Raw genomic sequence first — 20,799 nt, forward strand, 5'->3', positions numbered from 1 at the left:
ATACTATCCCAAGATGGGCAGACTCCCAGGCAGGAAGGCCGGGTTAGAGGGGACGGAGGGCTGGGCAGCTCTGAAGCATAAGTCCTGCCTGGAGGGATATCCCTGCCAGACTCTATCCCCAGAAACATGGGACTCCTGAAGCCACGTCTTCTGGTCCTTCAAGAAACAAAAACGGACTTTTTTTTGACATAATTATAAATTCCCGTCTGTAAGAAATAATACAGAGATCTTATGTAGCTTTTACCCAGTTTTGTCCAATGGTAGCTTTTTGCACAACTACAGTACAGTATGATAACCATATCAAATAGATAGTAATATTTCTATCTACATCTAATAGATGGAATATTTCCATCACCTGATTCTTTAAGTTGCCCTTATAGCCACACCTACTTCTCTCCTGCCTCCATCCCCTCCTTAAGGCTTGGCTTTCTGTTTTCTATTTCTACAATTATGTCATTTCAAGAATGTTATATACATGAAATCATGTAACAACCTTTTGAAATCGGCTGATGACTTTTTTTTGGGAAAGTCTTTTTTTTGAAAGTTTATTTACTTATTTTTGAGAGAGAGAGAGAGAGCATGAGCAGGGGGGAGGGACAGAGAGAGAGGGAGAGAGAGAATCCCAAACAAGCTCCATGCTGCCAGCGCAGAGCCTGACACAAGCCTTGATCCCACAAACCATGAGATCATGACCTGAGCCAAAATCAAGAGTTGGATGCTCAACCAGCTGAGCCACACAGGTGCCCCTTGGCTGATGACTTTCTAAAAAAATTAACACTTTTAATACGTACAGTTGTTGTTTTTTAGTATATTCACATTTTTGTGCAATCATCACCATGATCTAATTCCAGGACATTTTTATCACCCTAAAAGAAATTTCATACCCAATTAATCAAATTATCCATTCCTTCCTTCCCAGTTCCTGGCAGTCACTAATCTACTTTCTGTTTCTTACAGATTTGCCTATCCTGGACATTTCAGATAAATAGAACCATTCACTATGAAGTCTTTTGTGTCTGGATTCTCTCACCTAGCATAGTGTTTTCAAGGTTCACGTATCCTATAGGATGTAACCATATTTCATTCCTTTTTACGGCAAAATGATATTTGATTGTAAGTATTGGCCACATTTTGTTTATCCATTGATCAGTTGATGGACATTGGCCTGTTACCATTTTTTGGCTGCTATAGTAATTATATATATTATATATTATCTGTATTACTGCATTATCTGTACTACTGCTATGACATTCATGTGCAAGCTTTTGCATGGATACTTTTTTTTTTTTTTTTTTTTTTTTTTGCTTCTCTGCTTCTTGGTTACATTTAAAACCTTGACCAGGAGAAAGAAAGAGGAAAAGAGACAGGAAAAGAAATGGGGGAGAGCTCAAATACTCCTTAGCAACAGTTTCCTCACACACAGCGCTGCCACAGATCTCTATTTTTTAAAAAATTTGAAAACACGCACAAAATTAAGGAGGAAAAAAATGGAAAAAGGATGCCCCAACGTGGGTCATGTAGCTCTTTGTGTGTGTGTGTTTAAAAAAGCTGCCTGGACACACTTTCATTTCTCTTTAAAAAAAAAAAAAATTTTTTTTAATGTTTATTTATTGTTGACAGAGAGAGAGAGAGACAGAGCATGAACAGGGGAGGGTCAGAAAGAGAGGGAGACACAGAATCTGAAACAGGCACCAGGCTCTGAGCTGTCAGCACAGAGCCCAACGTGGGGCTCAAACTCACAGACCGTGAGATCATGAGTTGAGCCGAAGTCAGACGCTCAACTGACTGAGCCACCCAGGCGCCCCACACTTTCATTTCTCTTGCATTGATACCCTATTAGTAGAATTGCTGAGTCACGTGGAACTCTGGGTTTAACCATTTGAGGAACTGCCACAGTGTCGTTCGGGGGCCCGCCCCCGCCCCCGCCAGGCCACACCAGTTGACGTTCCCATCAGTATCTGATTACTTTTTAACATTCATTGGTAACTAATTTAAATTTTTACAAAACATTTTGGAAGGGAGCAGTCAAGCAAGACTGGCTATCCAGTTTGCAGCCTTTGGCATGCTGTGTGGGGGATCAATGGAGCCAAGGAGTTGAGGAAGCCAGGGCAGATGGCCCTGAGAAAAGCAGGGAGAGGAGGGGATGGTACAGAAGACCACAGACTGGGCACCTCGGTATATCCTTCAAACACTTGGACACAGAGGCAGGGACACTCACTTCCTGTCTTACTGACAGGCACAAGCACCCAGAGTTACTCTCAGAGGGTCCTGGGGAGGGGCCTTCATGGCCTGGCTGTGCTCACAGGCTCACCTTTGTGTCTCCAGGTCCAGAGGAAGCGCCCTGGGCCCTGTGGCTACCCTGTCTGGGAAGGGGTATGATGGCTGCCCAGAAGAACAAGGCATCAGCCCTGGCCCCCGGCGTCCTTCAGAGCACACCAGCCCCAATGGTGGGTGAACCCAGCTCTGAAATCTATGGCAGGTGCTTCTGGGGTTCTGCTACAAGGAGGAAGAGGGGCTTCATGAGGCACTGGCCCAGCTCAGAGCTGTGCTGTCAGTGGTTTTAGCCAGAGGCATGCTCTGAGGAGCAGATGCTGGAGCTCTTGGTACTGGAGCGGTTTCTGGGCATGCTGCCACCTGAGATCCAGGCCCACGTTCGGGGGGCAGCAGCCATGCAGCCCTGGGGAGGCTTTTGCCCTGGTGGAGGGGCTGCAGCAGGAGCTGGCCAGGACAAGACTCCAGGTGAGGGCAGGCTGGGTGGGGGCTGGGTCTGCTTCCTTCTGAACCTGGCTTATGGTCCCCAGCTGGGGCTGGTAGGGTTGGGGCACTGTGGGAGAATGATGGTGAGAGCTTGGTCTTTGCTCAGACCCCAGAGTAAGATGGATGCCCTCAAGATCACACATGTGATTGTTCTCAGCACTGTGTCCTCAGAATGTGGGGACGTGGGGGACGCCAAGAAAGATGGAGCGTACCAATAACGTGCCCCTTGTTTTCTCTGGATCTGCCTGGCCTGCCTGCTTTCCTGTCCCCAGGTCCCGGCCCCCAGTCCTCAAGAGGTGCTGGTCCCCAAGCCAGAGGAGCAATATGAGCAGGAGGTTCCCCTCTCCAAGCCCTAGTTCCCGGTACAGCACCTATCCATGCACTCGCTCCTACCTCATCCTGACAGTTGACCCTGGGGCCACCTTGCTAGTGGCCTGGGGATGACAGGTGCCTCTGGGGTTTGCCTCACTCTGGAGTGGGTGAATTGGAGCCCCTGGTATCATTGACAATTCCAGTGCATGCAGAATGAGGGCATCAGCTGGGCTATGGACTCTATAAAGGACAGCAAGGGTGGTCAGGGGTGAGAGTGGATGGGCTTTGTTTGCTGTGGATGCATCACTGCAGGAAGGAGCAGCCAAAGATGCAAGTGTGGCCTCAGGGCCAATGAAGCCTCCTGCCTTTGGCATTTCTCCCCCAGGGATCTGGCTGCACAGCCACCCCAAGTCCTAGGTTTAGGTAGCTGGACCAGTCTGGTTGGGCTGAGACAGGAGCCTGATGTGATCTAACAGTGCCTGGCAGCCACTGGAGTTCCTCCATCCCTGGCCAGGCTGCCTATCGGGTGGAGGGGACTGCTGAGGTGTCGGGGCAGAGATGAGGTGGGCAAGGAAGACAGACACAGCCAGGGTGTGGGTCAGGTAGTCACCTTAAGCCTCCTGGAATGAGGGTAGTTCACTTCTAGTGTTTCTATGGATGACCAGGTCCATCTTTATCCTCAAAAACAGGTGTCCTCACTTCTCTGGTGCTTAGTGACCCCAGTGTGGAGCAAGGGGATGGGAGCCAGGCTCTGGAGCTACCTTGTGCAGAGTTGGAGACCAAGTGCAAGTGAGACAGGTGGATTTTGAACGTTTCCACCATTCTGGCTCCCACAGCCCCCCCCTCCCAGCATCCTGCTGCCCGGGCAGGTGTGGGGACATGTGGGATGTGACACCATCTAGGCAGGCACAGTGGTCTCCTGGCATGCTCCCATCATAGCCAGGGCTGCCAGAACTCAACAGGGCAACAGCTTGACTCCAAGAGTTGGCCTTGGATGCTGCCTCTATGGGGAGAGTTGCAGCATCTACGGCCCCTGTTTTCCTGTTCCAGGCTGAAGAGGGGCCAGGGGCACCAGCTCAAGAAAGGTGGGGGTGATGGCCATGCTGGATCCAGCCAGCCCCAAGCTTTGCCCCCACTCTAGATCTGTCACAATCACATCGTTCCTGAGATCTGCTAGGCCCCTCTGCCCCATTCCCCAGGGTGCTTTGGGCTCTTAGGCATTTGCTTTCTCTTCCTCCTGTTTCAGACTACTGAGGCAAGGTGGAGTCGCCAGCACAGTGGCCCAGCAGGTGGCTCCAGGAAAAGGTGACATTCCCTGGATTGTGCTGAAGACTGACCCTCCAGGCCACTCTGAGGGGGCTGCATCTGGAGGCCTGGGGGCCTGGGAAGACCCCAGAGAAGCTCCGGTGGAGGCAAAGGACCAGGGGGCCCCCAGAGGGAAGCTGGAGCCTGCAGACTGTAGGAGGGACTGGGGCAGGCCCAGAAGCATCCAAGAGGGCCTGGTGCCCGTCCCCTTGCCTCTCCACAGGGAGCCTGCCTGCCAGTGCAGTAAGTGCAACAAGACGTTCAACTAGAGTTCCTACCTGCTGCAGCACCAGCGAGTGCACACGGGCGGGAAGCCCTGTGAATGCCCGGTCTGCCACAGAGCCTTCAACTGGAACTCCAACTTCCTGGAGCACCAGTATGCACACAGGCGCGCGGCCCCACACCTGCCCAGCCTGGGGCAAGGCCTTCAGCCAGAACTTCGACCTGGCCGAGCCCCTGAAGATACATGGGGTCGCGCAGCTACACGCCTGTCCCGACTGGGTCAAGGCCTTCCTGCACGTGGCCGGCCTGTGGCAACACCAGCGCACACAATGGCAAGAGGCCCTTTGAGTGCACCCAGTGCAGCCAGGCCTTCGTCGTGGGCTCCAGCCTGGCCGAGCACAGGTGCAGGCAGACAGGTGAGCGGCCTTACACGTGCCATGTGTGCAGCAGGTCCTGCGGCCACCGCTGCAACCTCAACGAGCACGGGGAGTGGCACGCGGGTGGCTCCACACCCTGACTCTGGGATGCCCCTGCCAGATTGTGAGTCTGAGTCAACTCGGCCGGGCGCGAGGCACCTGATGCTGCCATCCGTGGACAGTGTGTGTAAAATCGCCATCCGCGTGCCCCACCGTCGTGGGCTTGGTGTGCTGCAGCACAGGGATGGCGACGATGCAGGCAGAGTGTCAGGCCGTTGAAACAGCCCCTGCGATGACAATGGCAGTTTCACTGGTGACCCCTGGGGCCTGGCTGCACACAGGTGGCGGGGAGGTAATTCACCAGGTGCAGGCGGTGGATTTTGATGCCGGGAGGGGTGTATCTGTGTAGAGGCCGGTGAGAATCGGAGGCTCCCACAGGCATGGTGGTCTTGTCTCAGAACCCTGTGGGACTGAGACCCAGGGCCCAGTTGGCTGCCCAGGAGCAAGGGTTAGACGAGCCCCCTTCCCTGCCTCCCCTCCCCTCAGCTGGATCCGAGGTTGCACGGAATTTTTTCTCTTAAGCCGAGGGCCCAAGGGCCGGGGGCCAGAAGGTCAGAGGCCTTGCTCTGGGGCCCCTGGTGAGCATCAGGAGACCTAAGGGGAAGAGTGGGGGTGGTCCTGCCGCCGTCCGCTCTCAGCTGCTTCCCTCCCACCCCTACCCCTTGCTCCCGTTCTCTCCATGGTTAAAGCTGGGAGTCCAGTTTAAAAAGATAAACCTGGGGGCGCCTGGGTGGCGCAGTCGGTTGGTTAAGCCTCCGACTTCAGCCAGGTCACGATCTCGCGGTCCGTGAGTTCGAGCCCCGCGTCGGGCTCTGGGCTGATGGCTCAGAGCCTGGAGCCTGTTTCCGATTCTGTGTCTCCCTCTCTCTCTGCCCCTCCCCTGTTCATGCTCTGTCTCTGTCTGTCCCAAAAGTAAATAAAAACGTTGAAAAAAAAGAAAAAAAAATTTAAAAAAGATAAACCTGAGCAGCCTGAAACACTTCTGGCTGGTTATGGACCCAGTATCAGGCCCACACACCCGGGGGTGGTGGCACAGCCCCCACGCCCTGCCTTCATTGAGTGAGCAGGTCTCAGACCCATTTCCTGGCACAACTGACCAGATTCTGGAAGCTAGAGCGAGGGAAAACCAGCTGGGGGAGGGGTGGAGTGGTGGTGAGCAGGAAGGCCGCAGGGAAGGGAAGGGAAAGGAAATGCAAGAAGAAGCCAGCCTGGTCACTGTGGGGTGCTAGGGCAGAGCAGTTGGGCTCAGTGGGAGACTGGTGGGGTGGGGTGGAGGGGGGGGTCAGAGCAGACCACCCACAAAGCACGGGGGGGGCGTTCACTGTTTCCAGCCACGACTAACACCCTTCTCTGGCCTAGCTACCACCACCTCGTCTCCCCATGCCAGAATCACCCTGATCTGAACGGCTGTGTGCACTGGGGTCTCCCCTGGAGTCCGTGCTTGTCAGTCTTGCCACCTCCACCACCATTTTGGACGCCTCTTTCTGACCTTGGCTGCCCCTGGATGTGCTGTACTTCCTCCTGCTCCTGGGTCTCCTTGGCTGGGATAGCAGACTCCAACATAGGCTCATGAGAGAAGCAGGGAGAGGGAGTGTGTGGCGCTACCTTCCTAGTTTGGAAAATTCCTTCTCATGTCTCCAGAGTGGAGCCCCAGGGAGGACCCAGACTGGCCTGAGGACTCCCAGCTGACGAGGATCCTCCTTGGCCGTCTGCCAGAGTAGCAGCATCTAGTCACAAGGGCTGCTGAGCACCACGGTGCCATGTCCGGCGCTTTGCAGGGACTCCTCCACCTGCAACCTGATTGCCGAGTTGGGAGGCTTCATGCCAGCCCCGAGCGATGGGAGAGAGCTGGCGCAGGGAACTCCCGCCTGCCCACTAATATCTCGCTGCAACAGGGTGGGGATGTGCATCTGGCCCGTGTGATGGGTGAGATGTGGGGCAGAGAGGGCTGTCTCGGGGAGGAGGCAGGCAAAGAAAGCACCCTCCCTAGGTATCTTGAGGGAATTGTTTATTTAGCTCTGTGAGGCTGAAAGAACCCAGAGATTCATAACTGTAGAGCAGCTACTACCTCTAGGGCTGGTGGTGCAAAAGAGAAGGGATGGGCTCCTGGCGGCCTGGGGCTGGGTGGAGGCGGGGGGGGGGGGGGGCGGGCGGCGCGTCTCTGAGAAGGCTGGAGCATAGTTATTGCTGGAACTTTGAGGGTGTGCAGGAGAGACCTCTTTGAAACCAGCATTGTATTCTGTTTGGGCTGCCAGAGGCTCGACATAGCATCCTTATTTGCCTGACACGTCGAAACTGTCCATTGGCACCATTGGATCTTCTGGGTAATAGGGCCCAAGTGGCAGAGCAGCCTGCTTCGTATCCGGGACCTGCCGCAGGGGCCCCACACAAAACTGCAGTTGCAAACAGATTGGGGCAGCACAGTGAGGTGTATACGTTGTGTCCAAATTCAGAGGCCTCCCTTATTCCTCATTTTTAGTGGCGGTCGGTGTACGTTGCAGCAACTGACGTCAGTTGCCCGTTCCTTAGAAGGAGCTATCCTAACATGCTCCAGATCCCTAGGCACTTGCCAGAGGAGGTGAGACCCTGGCGTGCATTTAATTCACTTATTGGTCTAATTGATCTGCTGTTTCATGTTTATTAGGTCCAGTCAGCCAGTGTCATCCATATAGTGGCAATGGCGTGTGGGTGTGATGTTCTGTGGGAAGTTGGGTTGATCAAGATCTCGACAGAGATTGTGACAGACAATAAGAAAGTTGAGTGAACAGCCCTGAGGCAAGCCGTGAAGGTGTGCTGTTGTCCCGCGAAAATGAGGTAAGTCTGGTGGTCCTTGTGTCCTAGTAGAGAAAAAGCACTTGCAAGGTCAATATTCACGAAGGTGAGACTCTTTAAGCCCCTGAAGTCATCCTAAACCTTTCCCTGCAGAAGCAACCCCTCTGGGGGTTAAAACATCCTGATTACCGCCTCATCACTGCTGCCAGTGATGGGTACTGTGCACATCTCTGGTGGGCCCTGTCACTTGAGCTCTGTTAAGCTGGTCTTTCATCTCCGTTGAAATCAGACCTGACGGCAGCATCTCCCAATGCCGTAGTAGCCTAGAGGGCACTGCCACTTTTCAGGGATGCAGGTACCCTCCTAAGTAATCTGTTTCTCAATGTCTTAAAACAAGGGTGTCCTCCTCTTTACTCTGAGTGTGTGTGTGTGTGCGTGTGTGTGTGCGTGTGTGTGTGCGTGCATATACCATATTGCACACGATGAACCTATTTCCACATTCCTATACCCCCAAGCCTTTGGATTCCTTCCTTTATATTATACCAGGGGAGTTCTGGCTATTGAACCTCACTGAATTTAGGGCACTGTGAGTCCAGGTCTCAGTCAACCTACCAAATAAAATCTCCCTCAAGCTACTCAGTCTAACACCTTAAATCCAGTCTTTGCAAATTGGCCCGTATAGGTAAATTTGATCTGGTCCAGTGTTGTATCCCATCCTCCTTGGTCAGATACTCTTAGATGCTGTTCCCGTGTTTATTACCCAGGTTTATGCCAATTACATGAGCAAAGCGTTGCAATTCTTTTAAAGTATAAGCGGCATCAGATTTTACACTTGTCCACCTAGAGCATGCTAGACTTGAGTTGGAGGTCTAGGGGGACACTAAGAGGTGGTTGGAGAGAATGGAGACCTCCTAGGCAGGTGTAGCAAAGTGGTATTAGGACCGACAGAAGAAATTCGCAGGATCCCCTGTCGCAGGCTGCCAGCTTCATCTCTACAGACCCTTGACCTGATCATGCTCCTGCCTGCCTTTGCGCAGCCCTGTGGCAAATGGACTGAAGGCAGTGTTTGGTGGTTTCTGCTCTGCTGCTCTACCTGGTCACAGGCCCTCGTCTGGGTGCCAGAGGCCTGGTAACACCTATTGGCCTTGGCTCTCAGTGGAATGACCCTTGGCCCCTCTGCATGGAATGCCTCCCCCACCTGCTCCAGCTGCAACATGCAGCCTTCTAAGCCTGGGCTTGGAGCCAGGGCAGTGAGCGTTCAGGGGATGCTCAGCAAATGTGGAAGGGAAACCAGACATGGAGAGTCTCCCTGCTCCCCCTCCTACTCAGCAGAAGCCAAAGACCCTGCATTGCCCATCAGGCCCAGTGTCGCAGACTATGAGTCTGGAGTTCTCCCTTGTCCAGCAAGAGAGGGGATGCAGAAATGAATACGAGAGAGACTAGTGTCTATGAGGAGACAAGAGCCCTAAGTAAAGGTCCCTTCTCCATATTTATTAGGATCAGAGGGCTTACATATGTGGCAGATGTGGAGAAAGAAACAAAACAGTAATCGTTAACTCATATGAGAGGAAAAGGGTTTCGAAGGTATGAGGCATTAGAGGTTAGGGTAAAGACAAGTCAATATCCCAGCACCAAGCAGATGGCCATTTGCTGCAGGCACCGCATCTGTTTATCTAACTTTTCTAAGGACTAAGATAAATGGAGCATGCTATCCTGAGAATAATAAGTTCCTCAAGATTCCCTTAAGACCTGTATTATCATTAGCTGTTCTCAGACATTTGGAACACTTTTGTCCTGTTGGGGGGGAGGGGTGGCTTTCAGCTCTATGCTTTGTTCTACTTAGTGACTAGCCTTGGGTGCTTTCGCCCTGAGGAAGCCCTATGCTTTGTTAACCCCTTGGTATAGGCATAGAGAATTTTTAAACTTCTTTCCCACAGCCCAGCATGGCTGGTCTCCATAAGGGCTCTGAGCTCTCCCACCAGCCCTCTGCCCTTTGCCTATCCACCGCTACCACCCAGCCTCCTCATGGCTCATCCTGCCTCACAGCCTTTACACTGGCTGTTCCCCCTGCCCAGAATACTCCTCCCCCAGGAGTTACCTGCAGGACTCAACCTGCTGGCCTTGTTCAGATCTCTGCTCCCCAGGAAGCCTTCCCTGACCTTCCAATGTCACGTGGCTCCTCTGCACCCCATATTCCACCACATCCTCAGGGTTTATGTTCTTCCCAGCACCCACCCTCTGCATTCTCCATCTCCCTGACCAGCTGGGCTCCATGCAGGCAGAGTGTGGGTCGATGTTTTCCCACTGTCTTTTTTGTGTCTGGAACACAGGAGATGCTCAATAAATGCTTATGGAATGAACAAGGGCAGAGGAAGCCAGGTCAGGTGTGATGTGAGACTTAGGAGGCTTCCGTGGGCCCTCAACCTAGGGGGAGAGCTGGGGCTGGACACCCAGGGTGCAGACTAGGTCTCCAGGGATAGCAGGACTTCCTCAGAGGTCCAGTGTGAGAACACCATGTTCTTACTCCTCCCATTCTATCCCATCAGGCTGTGCCTAGGGAGAAGGGGAGGTCATGAGGAGATAGGGAGAAGGGGAGGCCACAGAAAGAGGGGGAGGCCTGGCCTCTGGACAGTGGGCTACAGCGACACAAGTGACCACAGGCAGCTCGGACAACTGTCCACAGCCCGAGCACAGGTTTGGAGTTGAGAGGTGGGCAGAAGCACCGATCTGAACCCAAGGTCCTTGTTGCAGATCGGACTCCAAATCCATGGTGGATCACACAGCACAGAATTAATCAACAAAGGAGAACCAACTAACAGCTCCTGGAAAGAGCCAGGACGCACCTCCAGGAAGACCACATAACCTCCATTGTAGAATATCCAGACACAGGGGCACCTTGGTGACTCAGTTGGTTAAGCATCTGACTTCGCCTCAGGTCATGATCTCACAGTTCTTGAGTTCGAACCCAGCCTCTGGTGAGCTTGAGCCCACTTCGAGTAAACGCAGGCCCCGCTTCAGGTGAGCCCAGCTTCTCTCTCTCTCTCTCTGTCTCTGTCTCTCTCTCTCTGCCCCTCACTTGTGCCATCTCTCTCTCTCCAAAAAAAAACCACAACAACCACCCAGAGACAGGCAAACCCCATGTGGACCCTCACCCTCACACCTGGGGTGGAATATGATGGGGAGGGGGCTAGGCTGGGCCCTGAAGGGCAGAGCTCAGCGTCCCTGCAGAGAAAAGGATCCCTGTACTCCTCAGCTGTTCAGAGATGAGAGACTGTGCAGACAGGAAGTCAGCGGGAGGACAGGACCCTGCCTGGCCTCCTTTCCTTCACATCGAACACAGGAGTGATAGTTATCCCAATACTGCCTAAGTCTGAGCACGCAGAACACTGAGAACAACAATAGGTACCTCAGTTTTTATTATTTAGTTTTTATCACGTATTGTTTTATTATAAATCATTTCATTATTTTCACCTTAATCATTTTAATTATTAGTAATTTTATTATTCCATTCTATTATTTATTTTTCATTTTATTTATTTATTCATTTACATTTTTTTGTTAGGTTGATGCAAAATGAACAAATTAAAAAAAAATTTAATGTTTATTTTATTTCTGAGAGAGAGACACATAGAATGTGAGCAGTGGAGGAGCAGAGACAGAGGGAGACACAATCCAAAGCAGGCTCCAGGCTCTGAGCCCTCTGCCCAGAGATCATGACCCAAGCAGAAGTTGGATGCTTAACTGACCGAGCCACCCAGGCACCCCCTAAAATTTTTTTTCAAGAGAAAGGAAAAGAATTTTATGCAGCCCAAGTTGGTGCCCAGGGTACATAGTCTTCACAAAGAAGAGCGTGCTCCAGGAAGGAACATTGGTGCACATTTTTATGTCTTTTACATAAACAGCTACAAATTGTCATGATGGAGGACATTCCAGAAAATTACAGACTTTATCTAATGTTTTTCATATGTGCGAGGCCCAGGCCATATGACTTTAATCTTATGGAACCCAGGGAGGGTTTTTTTTAATTATATGTTTTTTATTATATATATTTAATTACCACTTTTATTATTTATTAGTTTATTAATTATGTATAATTATTGACTATCCTTATTGATGAGGCTCCCAAGGCTCTGGACTTTTGTCCTTTGTCTCCACCCCATGCAGGCCCCCCACCCCACTCCTCTGGGGAGGACAAACAATAGGGTCAGTGCCCCTTGCTGCCACCGCCCCCTTGCTTGGGCTTTATCACCCCAGGCACTCACTGGCTGGAGCAAGGCTGGCCATCATGTCCACTCTCTGGGCCTTCCTCATGCTCTGGGGTGAGGTTGCTGGGGCCAGGGTCCCTTGGGGCGGGAGGGAGCAGGAGCGATAGGAATAGGGGCCTCACAGTTTCTGTCTCTGCAGGTCTCTTGCTGAGCCCAGCGACGACGGAGGCGGCAGTAGGTGAGTCTGGGTCGGGTCCTGGGGATGGTGGGCACAGGCAGAGGTGAGCCTCTGTCCTGGGACCCAGCACTCACCCCAATCCACTGTGCAGCATTCCAGACCCAGCCAGACCTGTGGGCAGAGGTTGAATCGCTGCTGGAACCCTGGGCCAATGTGACACTGACTTGCCATGCCTGTCTGGAGACCATGGATTTTGAGCTGTTCAAGGATGGGGTAACCCAGGAACTTGTGCACCTTGGTTTACCTGCTATGGAGTACCAGTTCCCCCTAGGACCAGTGACAAGTGACACCCAGGGCCTGTACCGCTGCCGCTCTGGCTTGAGCAGCGGATGGACCCAGCTGAGCAATCTCCTGGAGGTGACTGGGGCAGGTGAGCGGAGGCTTTTATGGGGCCATGAGGCAATGGGGAGAAGGCTGCTAGAGAGGCCTTATCCCTCCACTCCTCACTCTCCTGGTCCCACTTTTCTGGCAGGGGGGGAGGGTTGGCAAGTCATCTGACACCTCTGACCCTGTTTCCTCATCTGTAAAATGAGGATGATGTTCATACTGACCACAGAAGGTTGTGAGGAATAAATGAGTCCTCAGAAAGCACTTGGGACAAGCCTGGCACATTTCCTGTAACCTATTTCTTGTTTCATACCCCTGTCTCCTCCTGTCGCTGCCTCTCTTTCCTCCATCAATGCCTTCCATTTCCCCGGCTCCACTCACATGAGTGTGGAGGGCTGGGTCTGGCTGGGCCACCCATGTCTCCCAAGTCATGCAGAACCACCCGTTGACCCTGCTCCACCTGCAGAGACCCTGCCCCCGCCTGTGCTCTCAACGGAGCCCGTGTCCTGGATCACACCTGGCCTGGAGACAAAACTGCTGTGCCGTGGGGGATTTCGGGGTGTCACCTTCCTGCTGAGGCTGGAAGGCGATGACCAGTTTTTGGAGGTGTTTGAGGCCCCTACAGGCGTGGAGGCCACCTTCCCAGTCCGTCGGCCTGGCAACTACAGCTGCAGCTACCGCACCCATGCAGCAGGTGCACCCTCTGAGCCCAGTGCTACTGTGACAGTTGAAGAGCTGGGTGAGTGTGTGGACCATCCCAGAGGGCTTCCTGGGGTAGGAGTCTCCTGGAGGACAGAGCTTTGTTTATCTTGACCCCTAACCCTGCATACCCTTGCCTAGGACTGGGTCTGGGAAACAGTGGGCCTAAGGTTGGGTGGATCATCCCCGGGCCGAACACTGACACTGCCGGGCGGCGCAGGGCCTGGGGACGGGCCCCAAGGAAGAGTGGTGTCGGGGCGGCCACCGGCAGGGCAGCGGTTCGAGGTCCCAGCTGACGCTGCCCCAGCGACCTCGCCGCCTTGCAGGCGCACCGTTGCCGCCCACGCTGAGTCTCCAGGGAGCGTCTGCAGCCGCCGTCCTGCACCCGGGTGCCCGCACGACCTTGGTCTGCGTGGCGCCCCTAAGCGGCGTGCACTTCCAGCTGAGGCGGGGCGAGGAGGTGCTGCAAGTACCCATGAGCTCCACCAGCCCAGACCGCGTCTTCTTTCACCTGAACGCGGTGGCTCTGGGCGACGGCGGTCTCTACACCTGCCGCTATCAGCTGCGTGGCCAGCAAACCTGGTCCTTGGACAGTGCGCCCGCCGAGCTGCTGCTGAGCGACGGTAAGCCTGGCGGCCGCGGGCTGAACCGTGCACCTGAGGCTGGGAGGGCGACAGCGCCCCTCTCCGGGGACGGGGAGCGGGAGGAGAGACCCGGGGAAGGGTCCCCCGGTACTGGAGGGCCCAATCCGCCCAGCCTCAGTTTCGCCAACTGAGAATGGGACAATGAGCTCGGCTACCCCAGGGCCCCACGAAGAATAGCTGGGTCAACACGCAAGTCCGGCACAGGTCACGCAGGCGCCGCCTGCCCGGGGTCCCCTCCTGCCTCCCAGCTCCAGGGGGGAGGGGGACGGGGCTCCGGAGGCCTGTTTGTTGAAGGCCGCCAGGCGGGGGCCGCAGGGCCTGCGGAGGACCCGGACCCAGAGCGTCGACCCCGAGAGAGGGTTCAGGCCTGCGGGGGAGCACGCGTGCTCCTCCGACCCAGCGCCCTGGGCTCCCCTTGCCCACGTCTATTTTTATGGACAGTAAATGAGTGAGGAACAGTGTAGGAGTGCGCGCGAGAGTCCCGGGGAGGTCTGGAGGGCGATGCGGTGTAAGCGGAGGGTGGCGCCTGCGGGCCTCCCGGGAGCGAGCGGAGGCGCCGGGCCCCCTCCTGCAGGCGAGAGGCCCGACACGTCCCCTCGGCGCCCGGGTCAGCCCGTGTCCTCCCCTCAGAGACGCTCCCCGCGCCGGAGCTCTCGGCCGAACCCGCGACTCCGCGGCCGGCGCCCGGCGCGTCCCTGCAGCTGCGGTGCCGCGCGCCCCGGCCCGGCCTGCGCTTCGCCCTGGTGCGCGAGGACGCCGGCCAGCGCCGGGTGCACCGAGTCCTGAGCCCCGCGGGCACCGAGGCCCACTTCGAGCTGCGCGACGTCTCGGCCGCGGACTCGGCCAACTACAGCTGCGTCTACGTGGACACTGAGCCCCCCTTCGCGGGCTCGGCGCCCAGCGCGCCCTTGGAGCTGCGCGTGGAGGGTGAGCGGCCCGGGCCCGGGGGCAGAGCTGGGCTCGGCGGGGAAGCGCTCCGGGGCCCCGTCCTGCCCCGTCCTGCCGGAACTCCGGCGGCGGAGGGGCCCCGGCCGCCTCGCCTCTGCCTCGTTTCCGGGGCTCGCGGCCCTCTTCTCCCTGGGCCCGTTCTTCCTCCTCCCCTGTCCTGAGGTCCTGAGCGCCAAATGCTGGGGGACCCCGGGAAGCCCCAGATCGGGCCCGAGTAGGGAACTTGCAAAGTGCTGGGGAAGGGGGGACGCGGCAGACAGTAGGAGGAGCCGCGTGTGCTCTGGGCTGGGAGAGGGGAGACAGGTGTGTGAGAGCAGGGCGGCAGCCTGGAGGCCCGGGTGTAGCGTGGGCAGGAATGCTGGGAGGGGTGGGGTGCTGCCTGAGGGGCGGGCCTCACCTGACTGACCCGGCTGCTGCTCCAGGGCCCCCTCCCAGGCCCCAGCTCCGGCCCCTGTGGCGCGGGGCGGTGACTCCGGGCCGCGACGCCGTCCTGCGCTGCGAAGGCCAGGTGCCGGACGTCACGTTCGAGCTGCTGCGGGCAGGTGAAAAGGAGGCTTCGACCCAGACCCAGACCGCCCACCGCTCAGCGGACCTTGTGCTGACCTACGTGGGGCCGCAGCACGTGGGCAACTACAGCTGCCGGTACCGCAGGTCGTGGCCCAAAGTCTTGGTGTCGGAGTTCAGCGAGCCGGTGGAGCTCCAGGTGGCAGGTGAAGTTTTCCTCTGGTTCTGTGGGTTCTGTGAGCTGGCTTCCTCCTGTTGGCCTTTGCCCAGAATGTGCCCTGCGTCAAGACTGTCCCTTCCCTTCACCTTCTCCGAGGACATTAGTTAGTGTCCCTTCTCTGCTCTGGTTGTGAGGGAGGTTCCAGGCAGGGTAACAACACAAGTGAAGGCCCCGAAGCAGAGTGGTTTGGTCAGCTTGAGCACCTGGAGGGAGGCCTAGGTGTGGGAGAGGTCTTGGCTGGCGGTTGACCTAGCTACTTCCTTCCTGCGAGGCCTCAGTGAAGTCGGCCCTGATTTCACTGGGGAGGAGGACACATGACGCTTCCCTCCCCTACCATTTCTCTTTTGTCAAATTTGTCTAGGAAGTTGATGCAGCTGCAGACTCAGGATGTTAATGGTATTCTTGGCGAGTATTTTCTCCCTCTGGCACTGATCCCTCATGCTGCAGCTGGAGGCTGGACTCACCCCGGGGGTGCTGGAGGACTGTCCCTCATTCCTCCTGGGAATCAATAAATGCGAAGAGAGACTTTAACAGGTGTCCTTGGCTAATGTAGTCCTGGTACAGGGGGCTGGACTTCCAGGGCTGAGGGAAATGGGCTGGGATCTTGTGTCCTAAAGGTGAAAGGGCTCTGGGTTGGATCCTGAGGATAAAGGAGCCAAAGATTGGCCACTGGGTCCATATTTTTCAAGATCACTTTTTGCTTTCTTCCATCAAGGTGCTTCCTACTTCCCAGGCACTTCTGCCTGTCCCCAGCAGGTCTGGGTAGGTAGCTTGAGGCTCCAGATATACTCAACCCCACCTTGACAGAATGGTCCCCACACTGGAAAGCTGCTAGAGATTGCGTTTAGTAGTTTTGTCTTCTGCGCTGAGTGGCCACCAGGTGGTGGTGCCGGACTCTGTCCCCAGCCACGGGCTAGGTCCCTCGCATTAGAGCTTGAAACTGTTGGAGGGGTGGGACTGGGCCCAATACACCCCTGGACCATTTTATTGCCCAGCCCCTCTCTAGAGCTTGGCCTCAAGGTCCTGGCATACCAGTAGGTGTGTATTAACATTATCAACTAATACTTGATAAATTGTGTTAAAGTAATTTGCCTATCTCATCTATGTGGTCTGATTTACTGGTACAGAGTTGTTCACAATATTCATGGATTCTTTTAATGCCTGCAGGGTCTGTAGTGATGTGACCTCTTTCATGCCTGATATTGTCCCCCCGCACCCCGCCTTTTCTCCCTCGTCACTCTAGCTAGGGGGTTATCGAGTGTATTAATCTTTTCAAAGAACTAATTAGTTTTTGGACTTGTTCATTTTTTTTTATGGCTTCTTTTATGCTTTGGGGATCTCTACTTGTATCATTATCATTCCCTTATTTCTATTTACTTCTTCTTTTTCTTTTTTAATGTTTATTTTTGAAAGGGAGCGAGAGCATGAAGGAGAGGGGCGGGGGTGGGGTGGGGTGGGGACAGAGGATCCAAAGTGGTTGGATGCTCAACCTACTGAGCCACCCAGGCATCCCTCCTTCTACCTACTTCTGAATTAAATTTGTTCTTTTTCACTTCCTTCAAATGGAAACATAGATCATTGATTTCTTGGGGGTAAGCAACAGTAACAGCTTATTATTGGGCTTAAAAACAGTTTAAATAATAGGAAACTACTTTGTGCATAAAATAATTGGCAATAGGGGCACCTGGGTGGCTCAGTCAGTTAAGTGGCTGACTTCGGCTCAGGTCATGATTTCACAGTTTGGGAGCTCGAGTCCCACACCGGGCTTTCTGCTATCAGCACAGAGCCTGCTTTGGATCATCTCTCCCCCTCTCTCTGTGCTCCTCCCCTGTGCTAATTCTCTCTCAAAAATAAACATATATCTAAAAAAAAAAATTGGCAATATTTAAATATTGGCAACTTCATCAATTACATCCAGTTGGTTGGTGGTGTTCAATTCCTCTTTTCAATTCCTGATTTTCTGTCTGCTTGTTCCATTGATTCTAGAAAGACGTGTGAAGTTTCCAACTATAATTATGGATTTATTATTTTCTTTCAGTTCTATCAGTTTTTGCTTCCTGTATTTTATGACTTTGTTGCCCTAAAACACATACATATTGCATACATATTTGGAATTATTAGGTCTTCTTGGTGAATTGACCCTATATCATTATGTAATGTCCCTCTTTATGCCTGGTAATTTTCCTTGTTTTGAAGTCTATTTGGCATGATTTTAATATGGTCACTCTAACATTCTTTGGTTAGTTTTTGTATTATATATCTTTCTCCAGCCTTCTGTGTTTTCCAATTAATTTTTTTGAGTATAGTTGACACACAATGTTACATTAGTTTCAGGTGTAAAACATAGTGGTTTGACAACTTTATACATTATGCTATGCTCACCACAAGTGTAGCTGTCATCTATCACCACACAATACTATTCTAATGTCATTGACTATATTCCTTATGTTGTGCCTTTTATTTAAAAATTTTTTTTTCAACGTTTATTTATTTTTGGGACAGAGAGAGACAGAGCATGAACGGGGGAGGGGCAGAGAGAGAGGGAGACACAGAATCGGAAACAGGCTCCAGGCTCCGAGCCATCAGCCCAGAGCCTGACGCGGGGCTCGAACTCACGGACCGCGAGATCGTGACCTGGCTGAAGTCGGACGCTCAACCGACTGCGCCACCCAGGCGCCCCTATGTTGTGCCTTTTATTCCTGTGAGTTATTCATTCCATAACCCTAAGACTGTCTCTCTCATTCCCCTTCACCCTCCAGCCTTTTTTTTATTAAAAAAAATTTTTTTAAGTTTATTTATTTTGAGAAACAGAGAGAGAGAGAGCATAAGCGGGAGAGGGTCAGAGAGAAGTAGAGACAGAATCCCAAGCAGGCTCTGCAACATCAGCGCAGAGCCTGATGTGGGGCTCGAACCCAGGAACCTCAAGATCATGACCTGAGCCGAGATCAAGAGTCATATGCTCAACTGACTGTGCCACCTAGGCGCCCCCAACCCTCCACCCTTTTAAACTTACCTAAAGTGGGTTTGTTTTGAAAACAAAATTTCTGGGAACTTTTAATTGGTATGTTTAGATCATTTACATGTAATATAATTATTGATATGTTTGGATTTGGGTCTACCTTTTTTTTTCCTCTTTGTTCTTTCTGTTATCCCTCTGTTTCCCTTTTCCTGCCTTCTTTTGGGTTAAATATTTTCTAGAGCTCCATTTTAACTCATATATTGTGTTTATCTTTTATCTTTTTGTATAGTTGTGTGTGTGTGTGATCTCTCAGGGATTACAATATGCATACTCCAGTCTTCACAGTCTATATAGAATTAATACTTACCACTTACAGTGAAATGTAGAAACCTTATCACTATATCAGTCTCTTTACCCTCACCTTTAAATTAAAAAAAAAAAAAAGTACACTAGTGGTTCTTGACATATAAGTTTATGCATTAAAATATACAAGTCTCGGGGCGCCTGGGTGGCGCAGTCGGTTCAGCGTCCAACTTCAGCCAGGTCACGATCTCGCGGTCCGTGAGTTCGAGCCCCGCGTCAGGCTCTGGGCTGATGGCTCAGAGCCTGGAGCCTGTTTCCGATTCTGTGTCTCCCTCTCTCTCTGCCCCTCCCCCATTCATGCTCTGTCTCTCTCTGTCCCAAAAATAAATAAACGTTGAAAAAAAAATTTAAAATATACAAGTCTCAAATGTATCACTGAGTGAATTTTGATACTCTCCTCTCCGTATGTTGTAGTCATATATACTACATCAATATACATTGAACTCTACTAGACAATGTTATAAATTTTGTTTTCAACAGTCATGTGTGTCTTTAAAAATATTTTTAAGTGTATGTTTGTTCATTTGTTTATTTATTTATTTAGAGTAGGGGAGGGGGAGAGGAGAGAGAGAGAATCTCAAGCAGGCTCCATGCCATCAGTGCAGAGCCTTACTCGGGGTTTGATCTCAGGAACCGTGAGATCATGACCTGAGCTGAAATCGAGTTGGATGCTTAACTGACTGAGCCACTCAGGCACCCCCACAGTTATGTGTATTTTAAAGATCAAATTGGGACTCCGGGGTGCCTCAGTCAATTAAGCATCTGACTTTGGCTCAGGTCATGATCTCATGGTTTGGAAGTTCGAGTCCTGCGCCCGGCTCTGTGTTGACAGCTCAGAGCCTGGAGCCTGCTTCAGATTCTGTCTCCCTCCCTCTCTCTGCCCCTCCCCTGCTCACGCTCTGTCTCTCTCAAAAATAAACATTAAAAATTAAAAAAAAAAAAAAGATCAAATATTTTCAGTGTGTTACTCTTCGTTACCAAAATTCCAGTTTTCCTTCTGCTATCACTTCCCTTCCATCAAAACAACTTTTAGCCTGCTGGCAACACATTGTCTTAATTTTGCTTCATTTGAAAATGTTATTTTGCTCTCCTTGATGTGTATTTTCATTGGATATAGAATTTTTGATTGACAGTTTTATTTTTTTTTCCAGCACTTTAAAAATGCTGTTTCTTTGCCTTCTGGCTTTCATGATTTCTGACAAGAAACTCATTATCTTTTGCATCCATTTTTATGATGCAGTTTTTCAGAGACTCTTTTCAAAAAATTTAAATTTCGGGGTGCCTGGGTGACTCAGTTAAGCGTCTGACTTCGGCTCAGGTCATGATCTTACAGTTCATGAGTTCAAGCCCCACATCAAGCTCTGTGCTGACAGCTCAGAGCCTGCTTCGGATTCTGTCTCTCTCTCTCTCTCTGCTACTCTTCTGCTCGTTCGTGCTGTCTCTCTCTCAAATAGACATTAAAAAATTAAAAAAAAATTTTTTTAATTTTAGTTTTCAGCAGTTCAATTGTGATGTGTCCAGGCACGGGTTTGAGATTATGCTGTTTGGGTTCACTGTGCCTTCTGAACCTGTAAATTTATACCTTCTGGAAAGGCATAAATTTGGAACGTTCCCAGTCATTATTTCTTCAAAAATTCTTTCTTTTGGGGCGCCTGGGTCACAGTCGGTTAAGCATTCAACTCTTGATCTCAGCTCAGATCATGATCTCACAATTTGGGAGTTCGACCCCCACATTGGGCTCTGAGCTGATTGTGTGGAGTCTGCTTGGGATTCTGTCTCCCACTCTCTCTGACCCTCCCGTGTTCTCTCTCTCAAAGATTAATAAACTTAAAGAAAACATAGTGATCC

General features: G+C 52.3%; 1 protein-coding gene across 7 annotated transcripts; it reads left to right on the plus strand.

Annotated features, from left to right (window-relative positions):
- Nucleotides 1-1,088: 1,088 nt before the first annotated feature.
- Nucleotides 1,089-16,160, plus strand: A1BG (alpha-1-B glycoprotein). 7 transcript variants are annotated; one of them, XM_040465281.1, is made up of 12 exons: nucleotides 1,089-1,113; nucleotides 2,326-2,447; nucleotides 4,316-5,012; nucleotides 7,717-7,886; nucleotides 10,596-10,862; nucleotides 12,249-12,287; nucleotides 12,379-12,657; nucleotides 13,081-13,353; nucleotides 13,640-13,936; nucleotides 14,588-14,884; nucleotides 15,328-15,615; nucleotides 15,991-16,160. In XM_040465281.1, exons 7-12 carry the CDS (start codon nucleotides 12,474-12,476, stop codon nucleotides 15,996-15,998), a joined length of 1,347 nt encoding a protein of 448 aa, XP_040321215.1. In that variant the 5' UTR covers nucleotides 1,089-1,113; nucleotides 2,326-2,447; nucleotides 4,316-5,012; nucleotides 7,717-7,886; nucleotides 10,596-10,862; nucleotides 12,249-12,287; nucleotides 12,379-12,473; the 3' UTR covers nucleotides 15,999-16,160. The 7 variants fall into 7 exon arrangements, with proteins under 7 accessions (XP_040321215.1, XP_040321217.1, XP_040321213.1 ...); XM_040465283.1 differs by lacking the exon at nucleotides 10,596-10,862 and having other exon boundaries at nucleotides 1,091-1,113; XM_040465279.1 differs by lacking the exon at nucleotides 7,717-7,886 and having other exon boundaries at nucleotides 1,091-1,113.
- Nucleotides 16,161-20,799: the final 4,639 nt, after the last annotated feature.

This window comes from Herpailurus yagouaroundi, unplaced genomic scaffold, assembly GCF_014898765.1.
Source record: "Herpailurus yagouaroundi ecotype Mexico unplaced genomic scaffold, PumYag 557, whole genome shotgun sequence".
NCBI classification, from domain to species: domain Eukaryota; kingdom Metazoa; phylum Chordata; class Mammalia; order Carnivora; family Felidae; genus Herpailurus; species Herpailurus yagouaroundi.

What these genes read in the sequence shown, in the direction of transcription:
- A1BG (XM_040465278.1), top strand. Translation starts at nt 12,130, where the DNA reads ATGTCCACTCTCTGGGCCTTCCTCATGCTCTGGG. An exon ending in GGCCTTCCTCATGCTCTGGG is followed by an intron (nt 12,164 to 12,248) that starts GTGAGGTTGCTG and finishes CTGTCTCTGCAG; the next exon opens with GTCTCTTGCTGAGCCCAGCG. An exon ending in CGAGCTGCTGCTGAGCGACG is followed by an intron (nt 13,937 to 14,587) that starts GTAAGCCTGGCG and finishes TCCTCCCCTCAG; the next exon opens with AGACGCTCCCCGCGCCGGAG.